At 47.4% G+C, this 21,635-nt stretch overlaps 1 protein-coding gene across 1 annotated transcript in view; it reads left to right on the top strand.

Annotated features, from left to right (window-relative positions):
* The first annotated feature begins 9,323 nt into the window (after window positions 1-9,323).
* The window catches only part of CIITA (class II major histocompatibility complex transactivator), a 42,913-nt gene continuing 30,601 nt past the window's right edge, over window positions 9,324-21,635 (top strand). The window contains exons 1-3 of the mRNA XM_053364564.1: window positions 9,324-9,486; window positions 19,486-19,587; window positions 21,069-21,179. Coding sequence (XP_053220539.1) covers window positions 19,494-19,587; window positions 21,069-21,179 — 205 coding nt within the window. The 5' untranslated portion in view covers window positions 9,324-9,486; window positions 19,486-19,493. The remainder of the gene's footprint in view (window positions 9,487-19,485; window positions 19,588-21,068; window positions 21,180-21,635) is intronic.

Genomic DNA, 21,635 nt, shown 5'->3' with positions numbered 1-21,635 from the left:
CTGATCGTCAAGCCCTAGAGGCTCAGTGGCTTAGACCACAGCGCCGCCTGCATCCATATAATAGGGTTTCCCAACATCCAGAATTTCCTGGACATAGCCAGGATCCGGCCGTCGGAAACAGTGTAACGTCCGGGAAAACCCCATGTCAGAAGTGTAGAATTTGGTGGATTTTCTTCAAAGATTTTGCAAAAAAAAAAAAAAGCTCAACCACCTTTGGGTCTGGATTTTCACTTTTTGAAATATGGCAACCCTACTATGTAAGCTTTCTGCTAGCAAATCAGGATGAATGCTGAATAAACAGGTCATCTGTGGGAGCCCCTATATTTTATATTGCATTACATTAAGGGGGAGGGTCGTGGCTCAGTGGTGGAGCATCCGCCTTGCACACAGAAGGTTCCAGGTTCAATCCCTGGCGTCTCCAGGCAGGGCTGGGAGAGACACGCTGCCTGAAACCCTGGAGAGATGCTGCCAGTCAGTGTAGACAATGCTGAGCTGGATGGATCAGTAGTCCAGCTCAGTCTGAGGCGGCTTCCTGTGTTCATATGTTCATGCTGATGTATTCATGCTGCTTGTTGACACCAGGCCCCCAAAAGAGCGTACCAGGAAGAAGAAACAAATGTTTATTCTCCAACATTTCTCTAATTAAAATAGGGACGTATAATGATGATGATGATGATGATGATATAATAATAATAATAATAATAATAATAATAATAATAATAATAATAATTATTATTATTTATACCCCCGAAAAAAATATCTGGCTGGGTTAACAAGCCACTCATGGGCGGCTCCCAACAGAATATTAAAAACAAAATAAAACAGCAAACATTAAAAACTTCCCTAAACAAGGTTGCCTTCAGATGTCTTCTAAAAGTCAGATAGTTCTTTATCTCCTTGACATCTGATGGGAGGGCACCTCCACCGAGAAGGCCCTCTGCCTGGTTCCCTGTAGCTCCACTTCTCACAGTGAGGGAACTGCCAGAAGGCCCTTGGAGCTGGACGTTAGTGAACGATGGGGGTGGAGACACTCTTTCAGGTATACTGGAAAAAGCAGGATATTCCAGGATCAAATCAGAAACCAGGACAGCTTCTGTAAATCTGGGATTGTCCTGGGAAAATAGGGACACTTGGAAGGTCTGAACAAACACAGCAGAAGTCAAACCAGTCCAAAACTAGCCATTGCCCTTGATGATTTAATTTCAGAAAGACAGGCTTGCTCCTGAATCAGGCTCACTGCTATGCTGGACAGAGTGCAGCAATTTCCCAATGAGTCTCCCTGTCCAGAGAATCTGGTTGTTAGTTACTCAAGCGTAGGATAAGGGCCGCATGCACACAAACCCACATTTCACAAAAATAACTTTACTGTTCTTTAAGGGAGGGGCAGAATAATAGCTGAGCTGCCTCCACCCACTAGGTTGTTTCGGTTTTTAAAAGATCTTTTTGCTTTCTGATTATTTGCAAGATCCGTTCGCTTACAATCATAGAATTGTAGAGTTGGAAGGAGCCACGAGAGACATCTAGTCGAACCCTCTGCAATGCAGGAATGTTTTGCCTAATCTTTTGCTTGAACATACAACTCTTAGATTATAAATCTTGTTCATTACTGACTGAGCAACCCACAGGGCTTCTTGCTCTTGACATATTTTAATCGCTGACCTCTGAAGCCGAAACTTGTCTTCAGTGTTTATCCAAGCGGTTGCCGTGCCAGCGTTAACCTGTTGATCTGGGAGGGAAGCGTTTTGTAGAAAACAGAGTGGAAAAATCACGTGACTTCTGAGAACTCAGGCCCATTGTCTAACAGAAGGCAATATACAGTTGGCTAAAGGAAATCTTTTTGGCAGTTACCTCTGGCAACCTCCCAGTTTCAGAAAGCTTAAGAAATTAACCATGTCAAAGTTGCCTCTGAGAAAGGAAGGAGGAGGGAGTCCATTCATTTTGCATTGGAAGCTGAACCTATTAAATTTGCATTTCCTTAAACAGTACGAGAACCAAAACATAGCTGTCGTATGCATACCTTCCAACATTTCTCCGATAAAAATAGGGACGTCATTCAATGATGATGACGATAATATTAATAATCATAATTTCTTTTTTATACCCTGCCAGTCGGGCCAGGATCGGTGCAATATGCTCAAACCTTCTTGCCCCGTGAGGAAGCTGGCTACCGAATTCTGCACCAGTGAAGCTTCCGAACCACCTTCACAGACAGCCCAATGTATAACACATTGCAATAATCTATCCTAGAGGGTACCAGAGCATAGGCAGAAGTTTTCGAGCAGAATTCAAAGTGTTGCTGCTGACCTTTAAAGCCCTAAAGGTCAGTAGGCTCTGTAGACCTGAAGGAGTGTCTCCACCCCCATCATTCAGCCCGGACACTGAGGTCCAGCGCCGAGGGCCTTCTGGTGGTTCCCTCACTGTGAGAAGTGAGGTTACAGGGAATCAGGCAGAGGGCCTTCTCAGTAGTGGCACCCGCCCTGTGGAACACCCTCCCACCAGATGTCAAGGAAATAAGCAACTATCTAACTTTTAGAAGACATCTGAAGGCAGCCCTGTTTAGGGAAGCTTTTAATGTTTTGTGTTTTATTGTGGTTTTAATATTCTGTTGGGAGCTGCTCCCAGATGGGCGGGGTTGAAATAATGAAGAAGAAGAAGAAGAAGAAGAAGAAGAAGAAGAAGAAGAAGTTGTTGTTGTTGTTGTTGTTGTTAGGCTTTCCCTGTCCAGGTAGGGGCACAGCTGGGCTACCAGCCAAAGCTGATGGAAGGCACTCTGTACCACTGAGGCCACCTGAGCTTCAAGCGACAGCAGAGGATCCAGATGTTGCCTCCAAGCTATATACCTGCTCCTTCAGAGGGAGTGCAACCCTATCACTATAGACCTAACAGTATATCTGGCCCTGGTGCCTCGAAGCTTCAAAATCCTGCCAGTCCAGCAGGCCGACAACCTCTCTCTCGCCCCTTCTGGTTTCATGCCACTTTAAGCAATCATGGTGTCAGGAGTGTGTGCAGGAGCCAGGCCCTGTGACCAGTAGACTTTGCAGGACTGGGGCCTTCCTAAGTTTGTTCTGAAGAGGCAAGGTGAGGCCAACTGGTACCTCACAGCACCCGGTGGCAAGAGATATAAGGTCAACATTTCCCTTTGGCTCTTTGCCACAGCAACACGTTCCCTGCCTTGCTGTGTTTGGCTCCTTGACCCCTTGCTTCTTGATCCTCCGACCCTTGACTTTGTGACTCCTTGCTTCTTGATCCTCAGACCCTTGACTTCGTGACTCCTTGCTTCTTGATCCTCGGACCCTTGACTTCGTGATTCCTGGCTTCTGGACTCCCGTTCCTGCTCCCACCCCGCCATCTTGCCCCCCCGGTCCCGACGTCCCCAGCCAGGACTTTGATCGCCCATGAACCGGACCATGACACATGGCTTCTTCCCCCAAAGAATCCTGGAAGTGTAGTCCATTAAGGGAGTGCAGAGAGTTGTTTGGTGAGACCCCTGTTCCCTTCCCAGAGTGGCTTAGGAATCAATCCCTCTTCCCAGGGGATGTGTGGAACTGTAACTTGGATAGGGGGCCTCCCTACGACTCTCAGCATCCTTAAGAAACTATGGCTCCAATAATTCTTTGGGGGGTTACTATGACTATGTGGCCTAAATGTGGTTCCAGCACACCATAGATATTGGCAGTTTTGTTTGCAACAGCTTTCCTCCATGGTCTGTGGTCTTCTCACGAGCATCTGCTTGGTCACTGTGAGACCAGGATGGGGAACCAGATGGACCCTGAATTCTTCTTCATAGGTGCCACACATGGTTTGAATATATTTCTTGCTGTGCTAGCATTAAATCAAAACATTGTGGTTAGATTTAGTTGGTAGTCGCATTCATAACTTCAATTAAATGAGGAAATGCACTTGCAAGAGTCCTGAGAAACTGTTGCTACAGCTCTCTTTTTCACTTCAACTTTTTGCGTGTTTTCTTTTACATGCATACAGAATAAGTGTCAATAATCCGGAGTCTGTCTCAAATCCTCTTCGCACCGTTGACGTCCCCGGCATGGATCTCTTTGGGAAGATCTTGCCAGGGGTCAGAGGAATCGTCTGTGATGCGTCTTCCACCCAGATTCAGGCGCTTTTAGACCTCATGTTGGAAGGAGGAGTCATATCAAAGGAATACTACCAGACGTTGCTCCACGAAAGGGACAGAGAGGATCTAGCAAGGAAGATTTCGTTGACCTTGGTGGAAAAATCGGCCGTGCAATTGAGCCAACATGGTGCAGCATCAGCTAGAAGCATGAGTAGTAAGTTTGCTTTTTCTTCCTCTATCATACACTTGCTCGACATTTTCAGTGCAGAAATTCTGCCGTCCATCTGTTCTCAGTTCTGCGAGTGATGGGATGCACTGTGTGTCTTATTTATCAATGGACAGTCCTCTATTCCAAAGGCATTCTGGGCAAAGGAGCCTTTTATTTTAAGGGCTACGGCGCTGTGGGTTAAACCACAGAGCCTAGGACTTGCTGATCAGAAGGTTGGCAGTTCGAATCCCTATGATGGGGTGAGCTCCCGTTGCTCAGTCCCTGCTCCTGCCAACCTAGCAGTTCGAAAGCACATAAAAGTGCAAGTAGATAAATAGGTACTGCTCCAGCGGGAAGGTAAACGGCGTTTCCGTGCGCTGCTCTGGTTCGCCAGAAGTGGCTTAGTCATGCTGGCCACATGAGCCGGAAACTGTACGCCGGCTCCCTCAGCCAATAAAGCAAGATGAGTGCCACAACCCCAGAGTCGTCCGCGACTGGACCTAATGGTCAGGGGTCCCTTTACCTTTACCCAGTCCGGTAAAGGAAAATGACCAAATACTTAACAGGCTGTCACATGGATGATGGAGCAAGCTTGTTTTCGGCTGCTCCAGAGGGTAGGATTCTGCAGGAATTTCATTTCCTGGCATGTAGGACACTTGAACGAGTCCTTTCTGAATACACTCTCTTGCACGATGTAACTTAATCTGCAAGTATTTGGTTCTTTGCTTGCAACTCTCTGAGTTCAGCAAAGCCATACAGGATCTATTGTCTTGATACACCTGTATAGGACACTTCACAGAAACTCTGATGTCCTGAAACAGTTGCATCAACCATTCACAATCCATGAGTGAAAATGACAGGGCATTGAGTTCTGCTTCACAGGAACTTAGGCTTACTGTCGTCTGCTTTTTGCACAGCCAGTCAAACAGACAGTGGTTGTACATGTAGCACACTCCAGAAGTGCTGGTACCATCCGTGGTGTCACTTCCAAAACTAGCATCTGCAAAGATTTCAAGACATCCAGTCTTCTGACTTGTGAATCTCAGTCTGTAGTGCAAAGTCCCCTTCAAATAGTGGGCTATGCACTTCAAAGCTTTCCAATCCTGAACAGTAGGACTGTTGGCATGTCTGCACCAATGGATTCAAATGACAAAAAGGGGATTGCAGGGGAAAACATTAGGAAGAAGTTCCTGGTGATAAAAGCCATTTGATAGTGGAATGTGGATTCCTTAGGAAGGTGGTAGACTGTCCTCCATTGAAGGTTTTTAAACAAAGCATTATTTCATTGTGAGTCTTGCATTGCAATGAGTCATAATAGGGGTTCTATGACCCTAAGAGAGAGCAGGGACTTTGAGGTTGCACATCAATGTTTAGCACATGGAGAGCAAATGGAGAAGGCAATAGGGGCGGGTGAATCTATCAATTTCCCTCAGTTTCTCCTTTTCCCAATCCTAAATTCAGTTCTCTCCATTTCCGCATCAGGTTACGATTTACTGATTTTTAAAGTTCTCTTGAAAATTCATCAACGGAACCCTCCTGATCCACGCAAGTCTGTGTTCAGATTTCGCCTACACCACCCACGTTTTGGCAAAGCAATCTTCTCTCGCTTTTCACAAATAGATGTGTTTTGTACGCATTTTACCTGAGCATCACGTGCATTTCCTTTGAGCTCGTTTGGCACTGCGGCATTTGGAGAAGTCCGGATGCAGGGGGACTGGCTGTTTTTGGTTCCTGTATTGTTTCAGAAAGCAAAGATTAGGGGCAGTTTGCTTTCGGATCCAAAATGAATCAGATCACTTCCCCATCCCTTGCAGGCGCGACCCCTTTAGCCAGCAGTGATCTGGGCACAGAGTTGGGTGCTACAGGGGCATCAGATATGAAACCACGTCTGGGTCAGGGCTCAGAGGTGGCTGCAGAAGATGGGAAGATGTTGTGCCTGAGGCAGTTGAGCTATAACTCCCAGAGGAACATCCTAGACCAGGGGTCAGCAAACCTTTTCAGCAGGGGGCCGGTCCACTGTCCCTCAGACCTTGTGGGGGGCTGAACTATATTGGGGGGAATGAACAAATTCCTATGCCCCACAAATAACCCAGAGATGCATTTTAAATAAAAGCACACATTCTACTCATGTAAAAACACCAGGCAGGCCCCACAAATAACCCAGAGATGCATTTTAAATAAAAGGACACATTCTGCTCATGTAAAAACACGCTGATTCCCGGACTAGCCACAGGCCAGATTTAGAAGGGGATTGGGCACTGTGGATCCACACATCCTTCCACAGTGGAGACATTAGGACCGCAATGGCCAGAGCCTAGAGAATAAGATTTATGGAGGAGAGGGCTATTGGTGGCTACTAGTCATGATGACAAACCTAGGCAACATCTTAAAAAGTAGAGACATCACCTTGCCAACAAATGTCCGTATAGTTAAAGCCATGGTTTTCCCAGTAGTGATGTATGGAAGTGAGAGCTGGACCATAAAGAAGGCTGATCGCCGAAGAATTGATGCTTTTGAATTATGGTGCTGGAGGAGACTCTTGAGAGTCCCATGGACTGCAAGGAGATCAAATGTATCCATTCTTAAGGAAATCAGCCCTGAGCGCTCACTGGAAGGACAGATCGTGAAGCTGAGGCTCCAATACTTTGGCCACCTCATGAGAAGAGAAGACTCCCTGGAAGAGACCCTGATGTTGGGAAAGATGGAGGACACAAGGAGACAGAGGACGAGATGGCTGTATAGTGTTCTCGAAGTTACCAGCATGAGTTTGACCAAACTGCAGGAGGCAGTGGAAGACAGGAGTGCCTGGCGTGCTCTGGTCCATGGGGTCACGAAGAGTTGGACACAACTAAACGACTAAACAAAGTCATGATGGCTATGCTTCAGCTCCACAGTTGCAGGCAGCAATGCTTCTGAATACTAATACTAATACTACTAATACTACTACTACTACTAATAATAATAATAATAATAATAATAATTTTTTATTAATACCCCGCCCATCTGGCCGAGTTTCCCCAGCCACTCTGGGCGGCTCCCAATCGAGTGTTAAAAACAATACAGCATTAAATATTAAAAACTTCCCTAAACAGGGCTGCCTTCAGATGTCTTTTAAAGATAAGATAGCTGCTTATTTCCTTCACATCTGATGGGAGGGCGTTCCACAGGGCGGGTGCCTCTTGCAACAAACCACAAGAGGCGCTCAGCTCCTTGCCAGTTTTCTAGAAGAGACATCTGGTTAGCCACTGTGAGAACAGGATGCTGGCGGATATAAATAAAAATAAAAATAACGTTCTGAGTTGGGTGTTAAGGTGGGTGCCAGACCCTCTCATCTCTGGAATCAGGTAGTGTTAGAAATGAATCAAAGCTTCTCATTCTTGGACCAGCCAGGATAGCTTGAGGGTGTTTGGGAGGGTGATAATAATAATAATTTTTATTTAAACCCCGCCCTCCCAGGCCGAGACTGGGCTCAGGGCGGCAAACACCAAATATATAATACATTAAAAACACAAAACCAAACGATTAGTTTAAAATACATTTCGAATCACATTTAAAATCAAAATAAAATTAAGTGGGAACCCGCGAATCATAACCGTAGGGGTAGGGAATTAAAAGTTCACCAGGCCCGGCCACTCGCGCTGGTCCCATATGGGCCGACAGAAAGAGTCATGGAGGCCACTTACATAAAGGGTCCCATAGAAATTATGGGCCATTAAGGAGGACTAAGGGGCATGGTGCAAGACTGCAAATGGGTAGGGGCCCCCTCCCTTGAGAAATAAAGCCAGAGTTTAGAAGAGGGAGTTTTAGAGGAGTTAATGTGACTTAGAAGTGAAGCAGCAAAGCTGGAGAGAGAGTCGAGCAGAGACTCAGAGGCAATGTTTGATTTCTGCTTTGATTCAAAGCCTGTGGCTTTGGGAGAAACAAAACCGTATTGCAGTGTTCAGAATGCTATGGAAACCCTCCATCGTAGGCTCAGGTTGCAAATAGATGCGTAAATAAGCCAAATATCCTAAAGACATCACAGGCTCCGCTGTGCCTCATTCCCAAATGGAAACATGAACCCTGGCAGGCAGGTGTGGGACATTCCTGGTCCTGAATGAGGTAACTGTGCCCCTAAAGGAACAAGTGCACAACCTTGGAGTCATTTTGGACTCACAGCTGTCCATGGAGTCGCAGGTTAATTCTGCTTCCAAGGTGGCTGTCTACCAGCTCCATCTGGTATGCAGGCTGAGACCCTACCTGCCTGCGCACTGTCTCGCCAGAGTGGTGCATGCTCTGGTTATCTCCTGCTTGGACTACTGCAACGCACTCTACCTTTGACTCGGAAACTGCAACTAATCCAGAGTGCAGCAGCCAGACTAGTGACTGAGAGTGGCCACCGGGACCATATCACACCGATCCTGAAAGACCTACATTGGCTCCCAGTACGTTTCCGAGCACAATTCAAAGTGTTGGCGCTGACCTTTATATCTCTAAACAACCTCGGCCCAGTATACCTGAAGGAGCGTCTCCATCCCCATCGTTCAGCCCAGACACTGAGGTCCAGCTCCAAGGGCCTTCTGGCGGTTCCCTCGCTGCGACAAGCGAAGTTACAGGGAACCAGGCAGAGGGCCTTCTCGGTAGTGGCACCTGCTTTGTGGAACACCCTCCCATCAGATTCCAAGGAGATAAAGAACTTTCTGACTTTTAGAAGACATCTGAAGGCAGCCCTGTTTAAGGAAGTTTTTAATGTTTGATGTCTTACTGTGTTTTAGTTTGCTGGAAGCTGCCCAGAGTGACTGGGGAAAACCAGTCAGACGGGTGGTACATAAAGAATAAGAATAAGAATTATTATTATTATTATTATTATTATTATTATTATTATTATTATTATTATTACATCACTTGGAGGTAGGGGTGGTATGCAGCAATAACAATTAGTCATTCTGTTGAAGTTAATGTGGGAGTGTACCGCAGGCTTCCTGAAAACAGTATGGCAAGATAAATTTGGATCACAAGCAACAAAATAGGACCGAAAGTGAAAATAAAGCACACTCCTGCCTACTTTCACTTCTGCTCTCATGAGCTGCATGTTGCATGGACGGTGAACAGAAGGTCTCATGTGGTGGTCTCTTTTTATTCCTGGGGTGGGACTGAGGCTGAGGTTTCGTGTGCTGTCTTGACATTCAAGGGGGGAGAGTGGAGCAGAGGGCTCTCCCAGCGTCCGGTAAGTTTCTGGCTTTGCAAAGTCTCCTTGCAGGAAGGACTGTGGGTTTGTTTATTTCTTTTGCAGCGAGGCAGATTAGGAAACTAAATGGGGCTGCCTTCAAAGTTGTGCAACAGGTGGCATATTTAATGTGTGCAGCAGGGAGGAGGATGCTTCCTGCTCTTGACCGGTGGTGCCAGAATAAAAGGGGATTTCCTATTTTGTCCCCTTTCCGGGATTTCCCCAGTATTGTGATGGCCATTCCCAAACTCCCCACTTCTGGGTTGTGCAGAGAGAGAGAGAGAGAGAGAGAGAGAGAGAGAGAGAGAGAGAGAGAGAGATCACTTTAATTAGTTCCTCTTCTGTTACATGACTGAGCTGCTGCTTGAGCATCTCAGTTGTAAAACCTGCACCTTGCAGATTTTCGGAATGGGACCATTTGACAGTCAGCTTCTCCAAGGTCAGTTTTCTTCCTCTTTCTCATCCTCGCCACATGGCCTTCTTTCTCGAGAGCATCGCCTCCTTTTCTCCTCCTGTTCCCTGCTTTGCCTACTGGAAAATCTTGGGGTGCAGGGCAGTGCTTTCCACGGTTTGGGGGTTGGTTTGTTTTTCATTGCCTCCTCTGGGAAAGTCTATTTGAGCCACAGCAAATCCAAACAGCTGTTACTTTGCTTTCTTGTCCTCACCTGGGAAATTGCTCTCTTTATTTCGCACCCAGGGTTTTTTTGCCCTCAGAGGCACGGTTGCCTTATGTGGTTTGCTAGATTTGTTTTTGTTCCGGGCCTCCAGGTAGGGGCTCAGTGCTGCGGTCCTGTTGCTCAGATACTGCAAATGAGGCGTTGGCAACTGGGTGGGGTTCTTTTGGTAAGCTCGTTGGCCAGCCTTTGGGAGCTTGGCATGATGCCAACAGTGGGACTCACACACATGCACCCTCCGGCCAGGTCAGGACTTGGTCTGATCTCAGCAGCTGTGAGCGCCACTTGTTTCCTCTGCTGCCACCACTAGGGGCAGCATTGCTCTGTGCCCTCCATTGGGGCCCCAGACATACTTCAACTATAGATGGGTAGCAGTGCTCTCGAATGCTCTGCTTGTATCCAGAGACCCAGTGGGAGGATGAAGGGCGCCACAAATGAGTCGGGCTGGTGAAGGGGCCCCCGTGCCCCTCCCCCAGACCCTTGACCTGTCTGACTTGCTGGTGCCAGGCCTACTTATCAGGTTCACCCTGGGGGAAAGGGTTAAATCCAGTATAACAGAAGGAAGGGAAATACAGGAGGGCGTTTTCATGCCAACGGCGTTGTGCAAACACTGTGTAAATCTTGCACAGGTGGAGGGAGCGCTGGTTGCCGAATGAGCATCCATCTGGAAGGCTCCCTGCTGCTTTTCAGGTGTCTCGGATATGTTCTTCTCTGAGTAGGGTGAGGATCAAGAGTGTGCTAACATGACTTAGAGCTCAGCTCCCTCCCCTTAAATTTCTGGTTCCATGCTTATCCCCTTCACCTATGGGAACCCTCAGTTCCTGTTTCCCAAAGGTTGTGAGTAGGGATATGATTTGGCTAAATGTATGGGGAGTCAGAGGGACGTGGGTGGCGCTGTGGGTCAAACCACAGAGCCTAGGACTTGCTGATTAGAAGGTTGGCGGTTCGAATCCCCACGATGGAGTGAGCTCCTGTTGCTCGGTCCCAGCTCCTGCCAACCTAGCAGTTCGAAAGCACGTCAAAGTGCAAGTAGATAAATAGGTACCGCTCCGGCGGGAAGTTAAGCGGCGTTTCCGTGCACTGCTCTGGTTTGCCACATGCTGGCCACATGACCCAGAAGTTGTACACCGGCTCCCTCGGCCAATAAAGCGAGATGAACGCCGCAACCCCAGAGTCGGTCACGACTGGACCTAATGGTCAGGGGTCCCTTTACCTTTTTATGGGGAGTCAGAGGGTGCTTGTGGGTTTCCTTAATGCACCCACCAATAATCTGAGTACCATCGTGCCTATTGATGTTGCACTAACCGAGGCCAGTCCTTTGTTGTGTTTCCCTTTTTCCTCCCCCTCCTGGCGGTGAGCCAATGAGTCATTTACTGCGATAACAAAGCTTCAGGTGCTCTTATGATTCAGCAAAATGGCATTCAGAGCTACTGGCACCCTGCTGATAAGGAAAATTTGGGTTTGATTGGGTTTGTTGCCTGTTGTGGGGTTTGGGGAGTGGGGCAACAATATGGGCTGAAAGCAAACAGTGGGGTGGGGGGAATTGGGGTGAGCACATTCCAGGGGTCCACCACCAAAACCCCAGGTATTCAATTTTCTTTTAAAAGGGGGGGCACAAAGAAGAGCATGCAAGGGGGATTCTAAGCCCTATTTCTCACTGTGTGGTGCCCAGTTTACACTGGAGTGGTCCAGCCTTTGGAACGCGAAGGTAATTGGATTCATTTTGCATTTGGAGGCAGGTTTCCACTCAGGGCCGTCTTTAGCATATGTGGCGCCAGGGTGCAAAGATCCTCCCAGCGCCCCCAAATTTAGGGCGGCCTGGAGGGAGGGAAGCCCGCACTGTGGTGGGTGGCGGGTTCCCCGGGCGGGAAAGGAGCATGCGCATGGCCGGCGGAGCTGACATCCCTGGCGCCAGGGGAGAGGTTATGTCCATCTGTTGGGCTTGGCTTGAGGGCTTGGCCTAAGGCACCCTGCGACGGGTGGTGCCGCCCCCCGCTGCCGCCCCGTTGCCTGCTCCTTTCTGCAGGAGCAGCCCATCCAGCTCCACCGCGTGTGCCACCCCGCTGCTGCAGATGCTGCCACTGCTTTTCCCCCAACTCCTTCCTCATCCCCCCCCCCAGGTCAGCGCTGTGCTGGGCCCGGGGTCAACCCGTGAAACGCGGTCCAGGACCGGGCCAGAACCCAAAGGTTCCGCTAGGAGTCAGTCCAGCAGGGTCAAGGCAGGACATGAGGCAGGAAACCAGGCAAGGTCACGGTCTCAGGCAGGTTCTGGCAAACAGCAACATTGCTCCCGCAACCTGGGGCGGGGTCCGTCAGCCTTTTATCTTTGTCGGGGTAACGGCCGGTCCTGATCCCCCGGCGACTCACCTCCCTGTTTCGCCCAAAGGCGAGTACTCCTCCTGCGAGTACTCAGGTCTCTCCTTCTCTCAGACCTGAGTCTCTGCAGCTCGGGAGATATCGGTGGGTTACTAGACCCAGGGTCTGCCTCAGCCTCCCCTGACCCAACCGGTAGTGGAGCAGCTGTAAGTGATTGCCCAGCTGAAGTCAACAAGGTAATCCCCACATCTGGAGCCAGGGCAGGCTCAGGCCCCTGACTCGGCCCAGCTGGTGCTTGTTGCAGGGGAACCTGTGCAGACGGGGGCTCTTCAGGATCAGGCCTCAGACTTGGTTCAGATGATGCCTGAGGCAAAGGATCTGGTGCGGACTAAGACTCCTCCGGTTCCGAGTCCAAGCCCAAGTCCCAGGCCATCACAAGGGCTCTTGGCAGTGGCAGCGGCGGCCGGGCACACATTCTAATCATGGAAAAACACCAGGCAGGCCCCACAAATAACCCAGAGATGCATTTTAAATTAAAGGACACATTCTACTCATGTAAAAACACGCTATTCCGGGACCGTCTGTGGGCCGGACTGAGAAGGCGATTGGGCTGGATCCGGCCCCCGGGCCTTAGCTTGCCTACCCATGCACTAGTTAAACTGCAAAATGTCCCAGTTAGATCTCTCCAGCATTCAGAATGCGACTGAATACAGATACATTTCAGATCAGAGGAGACATCGAAACGGTGTGGGGGGGTTTTTGCACACACCCCTTCTGCTTTTTCCATGTAAGCTGAGATCTGTGGTTTAACGTGCTCCCTTTAATTCTGGTGGTTTTGTTTTGTTCTTCAGTAGATTTACAAAAAGGAAACCACACACCAAGGTATAAATTAGCCACAGAAAGGGGCAATCTTGTTGTTGTTGTTTACAGTGGTACCTCAGGTTACAGACGCTTCAGGTTACAGACTCCGCTAACCCAGAAATATTACCTTGGGTTAAGAACTTTGCTTAAGGATGAGAACAGAAATCGTGCTCCGGCGGTGCAGTGGCAGCAGGAGGCCCCATTAGCTAAAGTGGTGCTTCAGGTTAAGAACAACTTCAGGTTAAGAACGGACCTCCGGAATGAATTAAGTACTTAACCCGAGGTACCACTGTATTTTTTAAAAAACCAAGGCTTCTTGCCCTCTGCTCTACTCCCCCTTTCTTCCCACCCAGGGCGGCTCTGCCTTCTGCCTGCATCTCAGTGATACAGTGGTACCTCGGGTTAAGTACTTAATTCGTTCCGGAGGTCCGTTCTTAACCTGAAACTGTTCTTAACCTGAAGCACCACTTTAGCTAATGGGGCCTCCTGCTGCTGCCGCGCCGCCGGAGCACAATTTCTGTTCTCATCCTGAAGCAAAGATCTTAACCCGAGGTACTATTTCTGGGTGAGCAGAGTCTGTAACCTGAAGCGTATGTAACCTGAGGTACCACTGTAGTGCCATTGGCAGTTCGGGGTTCTTATCTTGCACTTTCCATCATAATTTTATTCCTGCTAATTGATTCTTTTGGTAGTCAAGCTAACCCTTGGACTAACCAACTCTTCTCTGCTGCAAGAATGAGCTTGTCTATGTTTACCTTCTTGCTTTGTTATCAGCTAATTGGCTTCCTTTGATGCTGTGCTAAGCATCTGTGAGCTTGGGATGCTTGGCCTATTGGCCTAGGGAAGGGAGCTATCTGCAAGACTTGGATGCCTGCCACCTGCATTGGCCAGGTGGACCAATGGGAGGTTCTGGCCAAAGAGTCATATGCCAGTTCCTGTATGAGTAATGTGTTGAGACGCTTGCTAAGGCACAGAGAAGTCACAATAAAGGCTTGTTGTTTTGGCATCCATCCCTAGTCTCTAACAGCAGCAAGGTTCTGCAAGCTGCCTTTTAAGTTCTCACCTCCTGACTGCTCTGCTGTTTTTGACATCCTTCTTTGGTGCCCCTGCACCAAACCATCTGCACAGACCCTCCTCTTTGGGCCAGTGGACCAGGAAACCCGTGTCCGAGACACAAGAAAACCACTGCTCTCCCCTCAACCTGGCAGGGTCCTATCGCATGCACACCACTGATAGAACATGGTCATGGGTCTCCGAGGACACAAACACCGTTTGTGGAACAGTACCTTCATTGAAAAACTGAAATGACTTATGTTAAGTTGTGGGTGAACATATCAGATGACACAGATTCTTCAAACAGCTCTTGTTTATTCACAGGCCAGAACAGAACTAAACTGAACTGAAGGGTTCAGTCAGCCTGCTTATATAGAGCTCCAGTACAACATAACTGTAACAATTTTCTAAAACTATCCAATCACTGAACGTCACTTTCGATCCCTTATTTGCATAACTATCTACAGTATCCCCCTGCTGGTTCAGGGCGAGAACTTCAGTACATAACAACTTAGAAGTTAAATAGAATTAAATGGACGTTTTGTGCTTCTGAGTGGGGTGGGGTTGTGGAATATTGATGGTTGCTTTGTGTGTGTGTGTAGGTGTAGATGTAGGGAAAGATTGAAGGCACACGGAGAAGGGGACAAGATGGTTGGACAGTGTTCTCGAAGCTACCAGCATGAGTTTGACCAAACTGCGGGAGGCAGTGGAAGACAGGAGTGCCTGGCGTGCTCTGATCCATGGGGTCATGAAGAGTCGGACACGACTAAACGACTAAACAACAACAACAACAATGTATATGTATATACATATACATATACACACAGTGCTTTTTTCCTAAAAAATGTTTAGGGGTACTCTCATTTTCTTACTCATATTGAAATACTGCCCCTCAATGAGGCCAAACTTAGATTCACAAAACGTTTAGGGGTATGCGTACCCCAGGAAAAAGATAGATAGATAGATAGATAGATAGATAGATAGATGATAGATAGATAGATAGATAGATAGATAGATAGATAGATAGATAGATGATAGATAGATGCAGAACCGGAACCAATAAAAGATTTGGGGAAGTGGGGAAGACACCACCAGACGCATACCCTCCAACATTCCTCAGATGAAAATAGGGATATTTCTCACTCTGTCCCCCAACTGAACCTCCCCACCCCCATTTTTGTCTCCCTCACCCACAGAACATTTCCACCACCACTATATCAGTGGGACAAAGCACACAGACCCTCCAGCATCTGAGAAAACCCCTTAATCCTGGATTTATTTTTTTCTTTGGTAGATTTACAAAAAGAAAAACACATACCAAAGAATAAATTATTCACAGAAAGGGGCAATGTTGTTGTTGTTTTAATAAATAAATAAATAAACAAACAAACAAATAAATAAATATTCAAGGCTTCTTGACCCCTGCTCCACTCCCCCTTTCTTCCCACCCAGGGCGGCTCTGCTTTCTACCTGCATTTCAGAGCTATACAACAAAGGTAATCCCCTATGTTGCAAAAACAAAACTCTGAACAACCGCAAGCAACTTGCGGCTGTTAAGTGATTGCACTGTTAAGTGATTGCCGATCCATTGCTATTTGAAGTACCTGTAGGGACAACTTATTTGCTGACGAAGAATCATTATTGAAGCAGTTCGTTAAAACTATTCGGCACCCCTATCACCGCACATCTGCAAGATTTTGACTGTTGAAATGCACTTTGCCTTCATTTCAGTGTTCTTTGATATTGACTGACGCTTTCCAATTCGGTTCATGGAACATTTGTTTGGTTCCTATTATTTGTGACTTGATGCAAGGATTATATATATTCTGCTTATGAATGGTGGAACAATATAATGTTATAAATATTTTGTTAGCACATTATTAGCCACGTGGTGCTTGTAGATGCATCTCAGAGCTGGCGACTCACACAGCGGCGGCAGCTTCGCCTACTCCTTGCTTGCTCTGCAGCAGCCACTATGCGCTGCCCAATGAAGGGACACAGAGTGTATGCAGAAATAATAATAATAATAATAATAATAATAATAATAATAATAATAATAAAATTTATTACTTATACCTCGCCCATCTGGCCAGGTCTCACCAGCCACTCTGGGCAGCTCCCAACAGAATATAAAAAACACGATAAAACATCAAACATAAAATCTTCCGTTACAGGGCTGCCTTCAGATGTCTTCTAAAAGTCAGATAGTTGTATATTTCCTTGACATCTGACGGGAGGGCGTTCCACAGGGCGGGCGCCACTACTGAGAAGGCCCTCTGCCTGGTTCCCTGTAGCCTCGCTTCCTGCAGTGAGAGAACCGCCAGAAGGCCCTTGGTGCTGGACCTCAGTGTCCGGGCTGAACGATGGGGTGGAGACGCTCCTTCAGGTATACTGGGCCGAGGCCGTTTAGGGCTTTAATGGTCAGCACCAACACTTTGAATTGTGCTCAGAAACGTACTGTCAATGAAGGTCCTTCAGGACCGGTGTTATGTGGTCTCGGCGGCCACTCCCAGTCACCATTCTGGCTGCCGCATTCTGGATTAGTTGTAGTTTCCGGATCACCTTCAAAGGTAGCCCCACGTAGAGCGCATTGCAGTAGTCCAAGCGGGAGATAACCAGAGCATGCACCACTCTGGCAAGACAGTCCACGGGCAGGTAGGGTCTCATCCTGTGTACCAGATGCAGCTGGTAGACACCTGGTCACAGAATTGACCTGCGCCTCCATGGACAGCTGTGAGCCCAAAATGACTCCCAGACTGAGTACCTGGTCCTTCAGGGACACAGTTACCCCATTCAGGACCAGGGAGTCTTCCATATCCGCCTGCAAAGGAAGAGGGGACTTGGAGCTCATTTAGCATCTTGTTTCCTGTTATACCAGTCCAAAGTCCCGCACTTGGATCCAAGAAGCTGCTTAGGGGGTGATTCTCCAGCAGGACTTTCTTTCTTCTCTTATTTGGCGCCAACTGCCACACAAGCTACGCTACCAAAACAATACTCAAATCGAAACGCAGAAAGTTGTTCCTGTTAACAGCAGCAGTTTGTCTGTGGGCTGGGAGAAGGGAAATGTCTAAGAAGGGAGGGGGACCATCAAAGTGGTTTCTGTCTAGTCTGGCATCCTCTTCCCCCACAGCGGCCTGCCAGATGCCGCCAGATGCGGAGAGGCGTATCACATGTTGTGACCACAACCAGGGCATGGTCAGGAGGCAAAGGGCGCCACCTCCGCGCTAACGTTTTCAGCGTCCTCCTATAATTTAGGATTAAATGGGCACGACATTTCATTCTTCTGAAAAGCAAAACGTGAAGCTAGCTAATGCGCCGGTTTTGCTCAAGACCGATTAGCAAACTGCCAGGGCCTCAAGGTTAGTTGGCCGCTGTTTGCACCTCGACTGTTGGACAGTCAAACGCAAAGCCAGCTCTCAGACCCTCCAAGTGTCCCTGTTTTCCAGGGACATCCCTCAGCCTGATCTTTTATTTCCCTTCTCTTCCCTCCCCCCCCCCCTTTTATGAAGATCACCCGCTCTGAGACCCCACAGCTAAGTCTCCTTGCTGGCCCAAATAGGACCAATTCAGCCAGCTAGCCCTGGGGATTATATAATGCTTATTTCCCCTAAATTGATTTTTGAATTTTATTGTTATTCGTGTTTTTATACTGTATTTTATGCTGCTTTTATAATTAAGTGTTTTAAATTTGTTGTTAGCTGCCCTGAGCCCGGTTTTTGAACCAGGAAGGGCGAGGTATAAATAAAAAATTAATAATAATAATAATAATAATAATAATAATATTTAGAGAAGCTGTCCCGGTTTCTGATTCAATCCTGGAATGTCCCACTTTTCCTTAGGATGTCCCTATTTTCATTGGAGAAATGTTGGAGGGTATGGCGTTATCTGACTCCCAATCCTGTATAGGGAAGGTTTCTATGTTTAATGTTTTATTATGTTTTTATATATGTTGGAAGCTGCCCAGAGTGGCTGGGGCAACCCCAATAAGATGGGGGGGGGTATAAATAGTAAAATTACCATTATGGAATGGGACATCCCTATTTTCATCGGAGAAATGTTGGAGGGTATGCACTCTCAAATGAAGAGCAAGAGAGATTTCCATATTTCTTTGTTTTTAAAAGAAATTTAACTTGGAAAGTCTTCTTCACTGTTGGATCCCAGCCAATCAGGGATCCTGCTGTGAATGTGATGTTGTGACAGATTACTGCTGAGGTAGTGCAGTGCAGTGGTCAGAGTGCTGAAAAGCTGCAGGTTCAAATTCCCCCTTAGCCATGAACATCGTTGGCTGACACAGAGTCCAGACACTCTCATTACCTACCTCACAGGGTTGCCATGAGGTGAAAGGGGGCAGGAGAACCATGCAGATTTCTCTTCGGATGAAGCTTATCGATTAAATTATCCATGCCAATCAGACCAAGTTGCAAGCATTTAACACACACACATATATACAGCGGTACCTCTGGTTAAGTACTTAATTCGTTCCGGAGGTCTGTACTTAACCTGAAACTGTTCTTAACCTGAAGCACCACCTTAGCTAATGGGGCCTCCTGCTGCCACCGCGCCGCCAGAGCCCTATTTCTGTTCTTATCCTGAAGCAAAGTTCTTAACCTGAGGTAATATTTCTGGGTTAGAGGAGTCTGTAACCTGAAGCGTATGTAACCTGAAGCGTATGTAACCCGAGGTACCACTGTACTGTGTGTGTGTGTGTTTCCTGTTTTTGAGCACTGGGGGGGCACTTCCCTTTAAAGCACTGAGGCAAATCAGCACCTGCGTTTTAAAAATGCACACAAATTCACACCTTTTTGTACAATTTTGACCCGTGCTAGGAAAAAAAACCTACCCCAGATGTGGGCATTTTTTGAGAGGCGTGAGAAAAACACGAGCTAAACAGAGCAAGTCCTAACTGGTTTCAGCACTAATATAGAGGAAATGAAACAAGTTTTATTAAGCAAAGGTGTGTGTGTGTATGTGTGTGTGTGGGGGGGGGGAATTGGGAAGCGTGTGGAGCGGAAGGGCACCTGTGAGCCAGGCGAATGCCAAAAGCGACTGAATCATACATCTTTCGTTTTACTGATGATGGTGGCGATGCTTTCAGGTGACACCATGGACCCAGGAGTCCTGGCTGGGAAGAGCTACCTGGACCTCCTGTTCAGTGACGTCGACATTCCGGTTCTGTATAAGGAGGTAGTGGAAACAGGTGAGTTTTCCCCCCGGGCGACATGAAGAATAATCCCTTGCTCGTTTTGTTTTCTCATCTACCTGACGCCCCATAATGTTTTTTATTGTGAAAGCTGCAAAAGACACATCAAGAGTCAGATAACCCAGGGGACAAGATGAAAGCGCAGAAACAATGGAAGAGGCATTTCCAGGGCAGTTCTGCATCTAGGAAATAAAGCCAGGTTGGCTGGTTTGGGGTACATTGCAGCTGCTGCCCACATAAATATTCATCCTTGCTTTCGCAGTCCTTCTGCACTGACCAGTCTTCTTCATCCTCTATTTTGGACTGGTCAATGGCTGATGAAGGGCTGCACAGGAAGTACCGTACTTTCCCGTGTATAACATGCCCCCGAGTATAAGACGCCCCCTATTTTTGGGGACTCAAAATTAAGAAAATGGGGGGAGGGATTGGCCTGACTTGTTTGCGGAGGGGAATCACTCACCTGTCTGGCCAATGCTGACAATAACACACATCGCAGAGGCCAAAAATCTCCTGTCCGCTCGCCACCAGCAGTCGCCAATCGCCCGCCCAATTGCCACAATGACAGCCAATCAACAGCAGCCCTTGCCGCAGTCACCAATCACCAGAGCAATAGCGGCTGACAATCTCCTACTCACGGCAGCAACCAATCACCCGTCACCACACTGAACTACCCACGTATAAGACGACCCCAATTTTTAAACATTCTTTTTGCAGGGAAAAGTATGGTACTTTCTGGGAGCCAGAAATTCAAAGCATTCTCTGAGGGCAACCTCTGGCCAAATCAGATATCTTTGAGCTGGTTTTTCCACCTGGCTTCTTAAAGAAAAAAAAGGAATAAGCAAACAACAACAAAGACTTTAAAGTGAAATTACGAGAGCAATGGTAGGAACAGGGTGGAAGAGGGGTGTTGAAGGTGTATTTAAACCTCTGCCTTGACCCATTTTCCTAAATGCCCCTCCAAAAGCAGCAATGGGTCGAGAAAACAGTGGGGGTTAAGCAGTACTCTGCCAGCAGGGATGGATGAGAAATTTGGTTCAGCTTAAACCGACCCAATTTTCATTTTCCGAAACTGAAATACAGCCAGCCTTTGAAATTTTAACTTCTCTGAATTTTGCAATACAGTTCTCCGGCCAAGAAATATATATTGAAATGCATATACAAGGGTATGGTGTGTGCGACAATACATATACTAATGAATGTTACGTACAGAAATGCATTATATCAGGGGGAAATCCTTTGCAGAAATGTGTATATTCAGGGAAATTACATACCAAAGTGTGCCTATTAGGTGAAATTTGCCCCTGCGTGCGAAACAGCCCACCTGTCAATTGTGTGGTGTTCTAGAGTGGCACCCTTGATTGGCTTTTGCAGATATTTAAGGTGTTTCTGCGGTTGATGCTTTGTGTAGTAAGATAAAAGTTGCAGAGATGTCTTTGTGCACTATTAATGCCTCTTTCGTTTTATTTTTTTAACTCTAGAACCTGACGATCAGGAAAACAACCCCGATGTCTTTTACACAGTGGAAAGTAATGAGAGTGGAGAACAAGTCTGCCTGTGTGCGGACACTGGAGAGGCCTATGATAAAATAGGTAGGAAGATGGAATGGCGAGGGTGGAGAGGAGCTTGTTTCTTAGATATTGTTAAATTTGTATACCGCCCTATACCCCCAAGTCTCAGGGTGGTTCAAAACATAAAGAAGTTGGCTATTTGCAGTTTAGTAGCGCTGCAGAGAGCTTGCTGGGGAGACCATGTGTCAGCGCTGCCCGAGGTCCCAGCTCACAGAAGACCAACGCTGCTTCGTTGTTTAGTATAAAAGTCTTTATTGAAGTTCAGTTTCACTTCCACAGCCGCAGCGTGCAACACTACGCCTCTAACTTTAGACCGCCGAAGCTCCGTCTGAATCTCCTCCCCCCTGACACCAGTTTAAGACTCTAGCCTTGCTACACCTCTTCCTCTGTTCCTTCCTCCTCTGGGTCCGCCTGCCCGTCGGGGTCTCACCCTTCCTAGACTCTTCTGACGCTGAGTCCCCTGACTCTTCCCCCTCC

Source organism: Podarcis raffonei, chromosome 14 (genome assembly GCF_027172205.1).
Source record: "Podarcis raffonei isolate rPodRaf1 chromosome 14, rPodRaf1.pri, whole genome shotgun sequence".
NCBI classification, from domain to species: domain Eukaryota; kingdom Metazoa; phylum Chordata; class Lepidosauria; order Squamata; family Lacertidae; genus Podarcis; species Podarcis raffonei.
The sequence above is the reverse complement of the archived record's forward strand: the minus strand, read 5'-3'. Positions and strand labels throughout refer to the sequence as shown.